The 12,252-nt window shown below is 39.5% G+C and overlaps 1 protein-coding gene across 2 annotated transcripts; it reads left to right on the top strand.

Moving 5' to 3' along the window:
• The first annotated feature begins 3,390 nt into the window (after positions 1-3,390).
• On the top strand, positions 3,391-11,962 carry LOC106086382 (uncharacterized). 2 transcript variants are annotated; one of them, XM_013251038.2, is made up of 6 exons: positions 3,391-3,532; positions 3,597-4,209; positions 6,886-7,315; positions 7,381-7,559; positions 11,425-11,579; positions 11,668-11,962. In XM_013251038.2, exons 1-6 carry the CDS (start codon positions 3,403-3,405, stop codon positions 11,841-11,843), a joined length of 1,683 nt encoding a protein of 560 aa, XP_013106492.1. In that variant the 5' UTR covers positions 3,391-3,402; the 3' UTR covers positions 11,844-11,962. The 2 variants fall into 2 exon arrangements, with proteins under 2 accessions (XP_013106492.1, XP_059223646.1); XM_059367663.1 differs by having other exon boundaries at positions 11,425-11,609; positions 11,668-11,711.
• Positions 11,963-12,252: the final 290 nt, after the last annotated feature.

Below are 12,252 nucleotides of genomic sequence, written 5' to 3'. Positions count from 1 at the left end.
CACCCCTTTCCCAAAACACCCCCAAAGGGAAAAAAATTTTCGACCATGCCAATATGTGGCTCAAATGAAAGGTATTTGAGATTTGAAAACGAATTTGATAAACTATTTTGGGACCATGTGTTTGGGGGACGCCTCATCCTGTACACTCCTCTTAAGCCAATATGGGATTTAAATAAATGGTATTTGAGAGAAGAGCACGATGCTGATATTTTTTCAGGGCCAAGTATCTGGGGGACTACCTCTCCCCCGAAAATCTGATATCCAAATATTGGACCAAGAGTTTGGGGGGCCGCCCCTCCCCATAAACGTCCCCCAAAGGGGACAAATATACGACCATAGCCATATGGGGCTCAAACGAAAGGGAGTAAACCACGAATCTGATATCAATATTTGGGAAAAGTGTCTATGGGGCCACCCTACTCCACAACACCAACCAAATAGTAAGTATTTTCTGACTTTTACAATATGAGGCTCAAATAAGAGGGTTTTTAGAGTGGAACACGAATCCGATATATATTTTCAAGGCCAACTCACTGAGTGGCCGCCCATCCCCAAAAACACCCCCAAGCCGGTCATGTTTGCTGACTATGGAAATATGGGGCTCAAATTAAAGGTATTTGGGAGTAGACCACGTATCTGATATCAACATTAGGGACCAACTGTCTAGGGGACGTCCCACCACAATAACAACCCCCAAATTGGACGTATTTGCTCACCAAGACAATTTGGGTCGTAAAGAGAGTGAAACTAAATATTTATAGTTTTTAGCGCCAATACCCCAAACCGGACATATTTGCTGACTTTTGCAATAAGGAGTTTAAATGAGATTAGAAAACGAATTTGATATCCAATTTTGAGGGCAATGGCAATATGGGGTTTAAATAAATGATATATAGATATATGACAATAGAGCACGTTGCTGATATATTTTCCGGGCTTAGTGTTTGGGGACCACCCCACCCCCCAAAACACCCCTAAATCGGTCATATTTACCGACCATGTCAATGTGGAGCTTAAATGAAAGGTATTGGGGGGTGGAGCAAGAATTGATACCAATTTTCGAGACCAATTTTCTGGGGGTCTACCCCTCTCCCAAAATACCCCACAAACAGCAATTTTTTAGTGACCATCGCAAAATGGGGCTCAAATAAAGCTATTTAGGAGTAGAATATGAATTTCATATCCAAATGTAGGACCATGAATTTAGGGCATCACCCCTTTCCCAAAACACCCCCAAAGGGAAAAAAATTTTCGACCATGCCAATATGTGGCTCAAATGAAAGGTATTTGAGATTTGAAAACGAATTTGATAAACTATTTTGGGACCATGTGTTTGGGGGACGCCTCATCCTGTAAACTCCTCTTAAGCCAATATGGGATTTAAATAAATGGTATTTGAGAGAAGAGCACGATGCTGATATTTTTTCAGGGCCAAGTATCTGGGGGACTACCTCTCCCCCGAAAACCCCACTAAATCAGACATCATGAGAATATCGGGCTGAAATGAAGTATTTTAAGAATGGAGTACACCTTACATCCAAACTAAAATTCGTATAGCAATAAAGATCATATGGAATTCAGATAAAGGCACTTATATTGTTAAACTGTTAGTCAAGTTAGCAGTTTAAGTTCGAAAATGGGCTATATCGGACTATATCTTGATATAGCCCCCATATGGACCGATCCGCCGATTTAGGGTCTTAGGTCCATAAAAGCCACATTTATTTTCCGTTTTTTTCTAAAATTTGGGATAGTAAGTTGTGTAAGGCCAGTCGATATCCTTTTTCAATTTGACCCAGATCGGTGCAGATTTGGATATAGTTGCCATATAGACCGATCTCTCGATTTAAGGTTTTGGGTCCATAAAAGGCGCATTTATTATCCCATGTCGCTGAAATTTGAGATAGTGAGTTGTGGTAGGCTCCTCGACATTATTCTGCAATATGGCATTGATTGCTTCAAATTTGGATATAGCTGCCATATGACAGATCTCTCGATTTAAGGTTTTAGGAGCATTTATTGTCCGATTTCGCCAAAATTTGGGACAGTGAGTTGTGTTAGGCCCTTCGAAAACTTTCTGCAATTTGGCCCAGATTGGTCCAGATTTGGCCCAAATTTGGGACAGTGAGTTGTGTTAGGCCTTTTTACATCCCTTTACAATTTGGCCCAGATCGGTTCAGATATGGATGTAGCTGCCATATAGACCGGTCTCTCGATTTAAAGTCTTGGACCCATAAAAGGCGCATTTATTATCCGATTTCCCTGGAATTTGACATATGTTAGGCTTTTCGATATCCATGTCGTATATGGTTCATATCGGTCTATATTTGGATATGGCTACCAAAAAGACCAATATTTTGTTCTGCAAAATTGAACAATGACTTATACTTATTAGACCACTCAATATCCAAATCGGAACTTATTTCGATAAAGCTGCTATGGGGACATAAATTATGCAAATTTTTCACCGGTTTCTGACGAAAAGTGGTCTTCATATATACCCGAGGTGGTGGGTATCCAAAGTTCGGCCCGGCCGAACCTAATGCCTCGAACCTAATGACTTGTTTTTGATTTAACTAATCACATTTTCAAACAAAAACCATATAAAGAGGTTATCTATGAAGTTGTACTTGAAGTATACTCAGAGTCATTGCAATATTAATGGGTTTATTATTGTAGATAAGTTAGTTGGTCATTGTTTCCATTTTCGCTTATTTTTTTTTTCATACATATCTCATGAATTAATGCACTTTTTGTGTTTGATTATTTCTCTTGGCGATGACATTCGAATTTATTAACACCCGTGTTATTGTTGGCTTAAAACCAAGGGAACAATTCATCTCGAACCGCCCCCATTTCTCCCAGTCAGTAGCCATTCTGCACTTTAAGTACTCGGTTATGTTTAAGTACTCGTAAGTAAGGCGCCGTAACCAACATAAACTAATATGAATAATTCATTAATCACGCATTGGTCTATGCCGTGAGACGAGTTGGATGAATGAATCGAATCAGCTGGTGCTAAGTGGGGCACCATTGTTGCGTGATTACTGTGGGACTAATGCATTAACACTTGCGAACCACTGTGCGTTGTTTGTTTATTAAAAATGCTTTGTTTGGTATCATTGTAAGGGGTATGATTGACACCAGTGCCAAGAATAGTCGGTTGCCCGATTACGCGAGAAGACGTTCGTGGCGATGACGAGTTGTGATTATCACCTGCGATTTGGAGGAAAGTGCCCACTGCTGCTGGCTTGTTGGTGTTTCAAGGTGGAAAAGAACGTTAGTTCGAACAAAATTCGAATCGCGACCAGTTAGTTTCGTCTATACGGGAGATAAGGCAGTAGTCAATTGAATATGACGTCGCCAAGCCATCTAATGCTGTGGACAATATTTCTATTAGTTATGGGTGGAAGTGAAGCGACCATTAGACCATCATCTTCATTGCATCTAATGGAGGGCGAGGGTTTTGTGGCCTTCTTGGAAGTGCCCAAAAGTTTTGGTCCCATTAAAAACTGTTGGTTTAAATTCAGAGGTATAGTGTTTTTCTGACATACGCTCTACTAAGATAGAAATTCAGAAGCGTTCATTCGGCGTAGGCAATGAAAAGGAAAAAATCGACTTAAATACCACAACACCAATGGTTACGGAGCGCGGAGAACATTTGTTGCCATATGCGGATAATGTATGTGGCATAAGGGTAATGAGCGTTTCCTCGGCCTCGGCTGCTATTTGGACCTTGGAAGCTGAGAACAACTATGGAGACTTTGAACATGATTCCATTACAATTCACACTCTGCCACTTCAAAAGACAAATTTTGAGACTCGGGTACAGAAGGAAATCGGCAAAGGCTCAATCAAATGTTCCAAGCCTGACTCCGCCAAGCATTGCAAAATTGTCGATGTATACTATGGCATAACGTATCGCCAATGTGATTTGTATGCAACAATTCATCCAAGCAGTATATTTGACTGCTACATCTACAACTGGGGTCGCATGGAACAGAGTCACGAGCGGATATTTGTGGATGCGGTCAACAGTTCTTTGCCATATACCAACGCCACTTTGATGGATAATGAGAATGCTGCTGTATTGGGTTGTGATTTCCGCGATAAAGTTTATTCATGTCAGGCTGAAATGCCTGATCGTCGCACTGAGCTTTTGGTTATGGATGGAGTCTACAACGGTCACTATTCAGCCTATGATACAGTGTGAGTCTATGTGTATGTTTCAAACTGGGCAAACGTGATGACTATGACATATTGTGATATGGCTATGTATTAAACTGTCCGATTTTCACTGCCAAAAATAATTTTGAAATGACAAGAATTCGGCTAGCAAATTAGCGACTTTTGTGAATGAAGTGCGAGTGAGAATACGTTTTTAGAAGAATCGTGTTTTGGAAACTGTTTGTGCAGTAGTCTCCATACGCAGATATTATGCATACATACATATGTAAATGTTTCCGCAAATATTTGAACTATCAAAATAGATTTTCAAGTGACAAGTTTTTGGTTTGAAGCACATGTAAGGAGGAAACATTTCCAATTTTTCTTTTTGCATATTTTTAAAAAAGACTTAGATAATATTGGGTTGCCCAAAAAGTAATTGCGGATTTTTCATATAGTCGGCGTTGACAAATTTTTTCACAGCTTGTGGCTCTGTAATTGCATTCTTTCTTCTGTCAGTTATCATCTGTTACTTTTAGCTTGCTTTAGGAAAAAAAGTGTAAAAAAGTATAAAGTTCATTCTAAGTTTTATTAAAATTGCATTTACTTTCTTTTAAAAAATCCGCAATTACTTTTTGGGCAACCCAATACATAAATACAGGGTGCGCCAGAGAAACAAAAGTACTTTAGTTATTGTTTTAATTCTTTTTATACCTACCACCGTAGGATAGGGGGTATATTCATTTAGTCATTCCGTTTGTAACACATCGAAATAAAGGGTCTGAAGCCGATAAAGGGTCTGAAGCCTATAAAAGCTTTATTTATCGCCCAATTTCGCTGAAATTTGAAACAGTGGGTTATTTTAAGCCTCCCGACTATTCAAATATGGTTCAGATTGGACTATATTTAGATATAGCAGCCATATAGACCGATCTCCCCATTAAGGGTCTGGAGCCCATAAAAGCTTTATTTTTTTAAACGATTTCGCTGAAATTTAAAACAGTGAATATTTTTGGGCCTCCTAACATAGGACCCAAATATGGTTCAGATCGGACTATATTTAGATATAGCTGCCCTATAGACCGATCTCCCGATAAAGGGTCTGAAGCCCATAAAAGCCGTATTTATTATCCGATTTCGCTGAAATTTGAAAGAGTTGGTAGTTTTAGGTCATCCGAAATCCGCCCCAAATATGGTTTGGATCGGACTATATTTAGATATAGCTGCCATAAAGACCGATCTCCCGACAAAGGGTCTGAAGCCCGTAAAATCATTATTTTTTATGGGCCTAAGACCCCAAATCGGCGGAATGGTCTATATGGGGGCTATGTCAAGTTATAGTCCGATATAGCCTATCTTCGCACTTAACCTGCTTATGGACAAAGAAAGAATCTGTGCAAAGTTTCAGTTCGGTATCTCTCTTTTAAAAGACTGTAGCGTGATTTCAACAGACAGACGGACGGACATGGCTAGATCGCCTTGTATTTTTTTCGCTGATCAAGAATATATATACTTTATAGGGTCTGAAATGGATATTTCGATGTGTTGACAAAATGAATATACCCCTATCGGTGGTGGGTATAAAAAAACTTATGGGAACAGAAAATTTTAGCTACTTTGGACAAAAATTGTGGCTTCCTGGGGCTCCAGATGTGAAAGAACTGTTATATAGGAGCTATATCAGGTTATAGACCGATTTGAACCGTACTTGGTCCAGTTGTTGGAAGTCTACACTGCGTGCAAATCTGACAAAAAATGCGGCTTCCAGAGGCTCAAGATTTTATATCTGGAGATCGGTTTATTTGAGAGCTATATCCAAATCTGAACATTTATGACCTTGCAGAATTTCAAGACGATCAGGAATATATAACATTTATGGAGTCACAGATCAATATTTCGAGGTGTTACAAATGGAATGACTACATTAGTATACCTCCTATCCTATGGTGGTGGGTTTAAGAATGTGAATTCCGTTAGTGAAAAAACTTATATTAACAAACATGTTTCTAGTTAAAGATTTATTTATTACCCAATTTCGCTGAAATCTGAAAGGGTGGGTAGTTTTAGGTCTCCCGACATCCGTCCCAAATATGGTTCAGATCGGACTATATTTATATTTAGCCGTCACATAAGTCGATCTGCCGATAAAGGGTCTGAAGCACACAAAAGCTTTACTTTTTAACCGTTTCGCTGAAATTTGAAACTGTGGGTTATTTTAAGCCTCCCGATATCTGACTTAAATGTGGATTAAATCAGATAGAGCTGCCATATAAACCGATCGCTATATAAAGGGTCTGAAGCCCATAAAAGCGTTACTTTTTATCCGGTTTCGCTGAAATTTGGAACGGGGGGTAGTTTTTGGTCTCACGACATCCGTCCCAAATATGGTTCGGATCGGACTATATTTAGATATAGCTGTCATACGATCGATCTTCTGATAAAGAGTATGAAGCTCATAAAAGCTTTTTTTATTGCCCGATTTTATAGAAATTTGAAATACAAAATTCAACAGTGACTTATATTTATTAGACCACTAAATGTTCGTGTCGAATTTGGTTGCATAAGTTATCCAATTTTCACCGGATTGTGACGAAAGGGGTTTTACATATATACCCACGGGTGGTGGGTATCCAAAGTTCGGCCCGGCCGAACTTAAAACATTTTTACTTGTTATATTTGTTCTAATTCAGTGTAGCGTCTGTTTTATTTTCCTCTTAGCACATCAAAGTCTAAATGTGATTTGGAAATCCCGAAGCCTTTCAAAGAGTCGGAAGTGGGACTGTGGCGAATAATGAACTATGATCCTAGTACCCCATCTGGATGTCTCTTTTATGTTGGTAAACCTAAAGCGGACATTATTCTCTCAGAATTATCCAAGCTGGAAGAGATAACCACAGTAAATGTGTATCGGCCTGAGAGTGATAGTGACAAAGGAATTGAAGAGCTCTCCTGTTCCGTGCCATTTATAATCCATGATTGTTATCTGAGAGATCCAAATCACACTATATATTTTCCGGACAACATTCACTTTGAAAGGCAACGTCTATATGGAAAATGCTCGTTTCGCAATATGCCCATAATGGATGGCATTTGGTTATGTGGAGCCCGAGGTCGTGATTATGATAAGGAAATTGTGCAGAGCATAGAGGTACAAATAAGCCACGACTAAATAGCTACCCAATTTTCAATGTTTTATTTTAAACCATTTTTCAGGTCAGAGTTAAACCAAAAAATGGCGAAACTCTAACTAGCCAAGTACAAGCCAAGCGCGGTGATACAGTGGAGCTCATGTGCAAAAGTTCTTTCGACGAGCCCATATCTCACTGCGCCTTTATAGATCCTAGCGGAGGAGTGTTTTTGGTGGGTACAGTGAACAGCATTAAATCCAAAGGGTACGTATGATTTAACTTGTGGGAATTAAAGGAAAAGAATTATAAATCTGATTCAACGATAGAGTGTGGTATTTAGAGAGATAGGGATAGAGATGTAACGGCTACATGTCCTTAAACAACTATTCGGGCTGCGTTTGGTGTGGGTATTGGAGGGCATACGCGAATTTGTTGTTGGTAATGGAGGGTATATAACGCGTATCCCATGCCACTATGGACATACACCTAAGCCAGTAATCGGCTTGTTGTGTGCTCTAAATACAAATGGAAATTTGCCCATGAACATTCCACTAAGGAACTGGGCCAAACTTCTCACATATCACTGAGTGCTGTCCGATTCAAATTTTAAGCTCAATGATAAGGGGCCTCCTTCTTTTAGCCGAGTCCGAACGGAGTGCCGCAGTGCGACACCCCTTTGTGGAGAAGTTTTTACATGGCTGCCATACAAAATGGTACAGTACCTTCCAAATGTCGCCAGCATTAGAAGGGGATAAGCACCGAAGAAAATTGTTTTTTATGTTCTCGCCAGGATTCGAATGCAGCCGTTCAGCGTCATAGGCGGACATGCTAACCTCTGCGATACGGTGTCCTCTAAACACACAAAAAAGTAACCTAGAAAAATAAAATTTTAAGATAGGTACAGGCTACTTACAAAATCTTTAATTTTTATACCCTCCACCATAAGATGGGGGGTATACTAATTTCGTCATTCTGTTTGTAACTACTCGAAATATTCGTCTGAGACCCTATAAAGTATATATATTCTTGATCGTCGTGACATTTTATGTCGATCTAGCCATGTCCGTCCGTCTGTCCGTCCGTCCGTCCGTCCGTCCGTCCGTCCGTCCGTCCGTCCGTCCGTCCGTCTGTCTGTCGAAAGCACGCTAACTTCCGAAGGAGTAAAGCTAGCCGCTTGAAATTTTGCACAAATACTTCTTATTAGTGTAGGTCGGTTGGTATTGTAAATGGGCCATATCGGTCCATGTTTTGATATAGCTGCCATATAAACCGATCTTGGGTCTTGACTTCTTGAGCCTGTAGAGTGCGCGATTCTTATCCGATTGGAACGAAATTTTGCATGACGTGTTTTGCTATGATATCCAACGACTGTGTCAAGTATGGTTCAAATCGGTCCATAACCTGATATAGCTGCCATATAAACCGATCTTGGGTCTTGACTTCTTGAGCCTCTAGCGTGCGCAATTCTTATCCGATTGGAATGAAATTTTGCACAACGTGTTTTGTTATGATATCCAACAACTGTGCCAAGTATGGTTCAAATCGGTCCATAACCTGATATAGCTGCCATATAAACCGATCTTGGGTCTTGACTTCTTGAGCCTCTAGAGTGCGCAATTCTTATCCGATTGAAATGAAATTTTGCACGACGTGTTTTCTTATTATATCCAACAACAGTGCCAAGTATGGTTCAAATCGGTTCATAACCTGATATAGCTACCATATAAACCGATATTGGGTCTTGACTTCTTGAGCCTCTAGAGTGCGCAATTCTTATCCGATTGGAATGGAATTTCGCACGACGTGTTTTGTTATGATACCCAACAACTGTGCCAAGTATGGTTTAAATCGGTCCATAACCTGATATAGCTGCCATATAAACCGATCTTGGGTCTTGACTTCTTGACCCTCTAGAGGGCACAATTCTTATCCGATTTGAATGAATTTTTGCACGAAGTATTTCGTTATGATATCCAACAACTGTGTTAAGTATGGTTCAAATCGGTTCATAAACTGATATAGCTGTCATATAAACAGATCTGGGTATTTGACTTCTTGAGCTTCTAGAGGGCGCAATTCCTATCCGATTTGGCTGAAATTTTGCATGACGTATTTTATTTTTACTTTCAACAACTGGGTCAAATAAGGTTCAAATCGGTTCATAACCTGATATAGCTGCCATATAAACCGATCTGGGATCTTGACTTCTTAACCCCTAGAGGTCGCAATTATTATCCGATATGCCTGAAATTTTGTACGATGGATCCTCTCATGACCATCAACAAACGTGTTTATTATGGTCTGAATCGGTCTATAGCCCGATACAGATCCCATATAAATCGTTCTCTCTATTTTACTTCGTGAGCCCCAATGGGCGCAATTCTTTAACGAATTGGCTGAAATTTTACACAGGCCTCCAACATATAACTTAATTGTGGTCCGAACCGGACCATATCTTGATATCGTTTTAATAGCAGAGTAACTCTTCTCTTATATCCTTTTTTGCCTAAGAAGAGATGCCGGGAAAAGAACTTGACAAATGCGATCCATGGTGGAGGGTATATAAGATTCGGCCCGGCCGAACTTAGCACGCTTTTACTTGTTTTCTATGCCACTCCCCTAAATTGGCACATGTGTGGTATAGTGTCCCCAACTAAGTGCCGGTATCTGTTAAGCGCGAATGGTGGCTAGTTCATCTTAGAATGTCGAATATGGCCCTCAAGTTCATGATCCTGGGCGAAAATATCTTTGAAACAAATATTATAATACCCTCCACCATAGGATGGGAGTATACTAATTTCGTCATTCTGTTTGTAACTCCTCGAAATATTCGTACAAGACCCCATAAAGTATATACATTCTTGATCGTCATGACATTTTGGGTCGAACTAGCCATGTACGTCCGTCCGTCTGTCCGTCCGTCTGCCTGTCTGTCGAAAGCACGCTAACTTTCGAAGGAGTAAAGCTTTCCACATGAAATTTTGCACAAATGCTTCTTATTAGTGCAAGTCGGTTGAGATTGTAAATGGGCTTTATCGGTCCACGTTTTGATATAGCTGCCATATAAACCGATCTGGGATCTTGACTTCTTCAGCCGCTAGAGGGCACAATTCTTATCCGAGTTGGCTGAAATTTTGCATGAAGTGTTATATTATGACTTCCAATACCTGTGCTGAGTATGGTTGAAATCGGTGCATAACCTGATATAGCTGTCATATAAACCTATCTGGGGTCTTGACTTCTTGAGCGTTTAGAGAACGCAATTCCTATCCGATTTTGCTGAAATTTTGCACGACGTATTTTGTTATGACTTCCAATAACTGTGCTAAGAATAGTTCAAATCGGTCCATGTTTTGATATAGCTGTCATATAAACCGATCTGGGGTCTTGACTTCTTGAGCCTCTACAGAGAGCAATTCCTATCCGATTTGGCTGAAATATTGCGTGACGTATTTTGTTATGACTTTCAACAACTGTGCTAAGTATGGTTTAAATCGGTTCATAACCTGATATAGCTGCCATATAAACCGATCTTGGGTCTTGACTTCTTGAGCCTCTAGAGGACGCAATTATTATACGACTTGTCTAAAATTTAGCATGAGATGTTTTATTCTGACTTTCAACAACTGTGCTAAGAATATTTCAAATCGGTTCATAACCTGATATAGCTGGCATATAAACCGATCTGGGTCTTGACTTCTTGATGACCTTTAACATACGTGTCGAAAATGGCATGAATCGGTTTATAGCCTAATGCACCACCCCTTTAAACCGATCTCCCTATTTTATTTCTTCAGCCCCCAAAAAGCCCAATTCTTACTAAATTTGGCTGAAATTTTACACAATGACTTCAACTTTGGTCCGAATATTCAGTTCAATTATGGTCCGAAATGAACCATAACTTGATATTGTTCCAATAACATAGCAATTCTTTTCTTTTATCCTTTGTTTGCCTAAAAAGAGATACCGTGGCAAGAGCTCGACAAATGCGATCCATGGAGGGTACATAAGATTCGGCCCGGCCGAACTTGGAACGCTTTTATTTGTTCTTCCTAGGTTTCATTCGCATTCTCTTGTTTTAATAAAAAGTTTCCATAAAAAATATCCAATAATATATTTTCTTTTACAGTCGCATACAATATTATGGCAGAGGTATTAACAAAGGTGAATGTGGTATTAAGATCACGGACCTCAATCGTGATGACTATGGACAATGGAAATGCCAGTTCATAATTCGTTCGGAAAACATAAAATCAATGTTCACGATGGAACTGAAGGAATCGGGTAGGCTCCGTTTCAAAAGAAAACTTTGAGGTTTTTTTTATTGATGTTTGTGAGCTGAATGTCAATTTATAATTCCCAATCATTTCAGAAACGGCGCATGCCACAACAGTTGGTTTAGGTATAGGTCTAACTGTCATACTTATTCTTGTATTGGGTGTTGTTGTTGGCACATTGATTTATCGCAGAAGACATATGAGTGCCAGACACGATCTTTCATCTGCGGATCCTCTAGAACTTCCAGCCAGATCAAATACTCCCACGTAGCGAATACTGCAATGATTGATGACTGTATTCCTTATTGCCTAATATAACTGTATATAAATACATTTATTGTTCATATTTCTAACAATTAGCTGTGAAAATTCTACATGTATTCGTTAGATTTAAATATAACTTACCATATAAATTTAAACGAGTGTGACAATGTTTTAAAACTGTTTCCTTTGCTTTGTTTAAAAAGTTATATCCATCTCCAAAAAACATTTTCATCGTCTTAAACCACGGTCTCATAGGGAAAGCTTTTTTTAGGATGGCCCCTTAGAGTGGCGGAAAATTTTTCCCTAGCCATCAAAGCCACGCCGAGACAAGATTATATTTTTCTGTAAAATTTCAAAGAAGTTTCGTCAAACCACCTCTACTGATATATATTTGAATCTACAGATCCTAAGCTGGC

Source organism: Stomoxys calcitrans, chromosome 4 (genome assembly GCF_963082655.1).
Source record: "Stomoxys calcitrans chromosome 4, idStoCalc2.1, whole genome shotgun sequence".
NCBI lineage: Eukaryota > Metazoa > Arthropoda > Insecta > Diptera > Muscidae > Stomoxys > Stomoxys calcitrans.
This window is presented reverse-complemented; position numbering and strand designations above follow the sequence as displayed.

Excerpts from the sequence above, each read along its gene's own strand:
- LOC106086382 (XM_013251038.2), top strand. The coding sequence starts at position 3,403 with ATGGGTGGAAGTGAAGCGACCATTAGACCATCATCTTCATTGCATCTA. Across the intron at positions 3,533-3,596 it reads CTGTTGGTTTAAATTCAGAG|GCAATGAAAAGGAAAAAATC; the intron begins GTATAGTGTTTT and ends CATTCGGCGTAG. Across the intron at positions 4,210-6,885 it reads TATTCAGCCTATGATACAGT|CACATCAAAGTCTAAATGTG; the intron begins GTGAGTCTATGT and ends TTTTCCTCTTAG.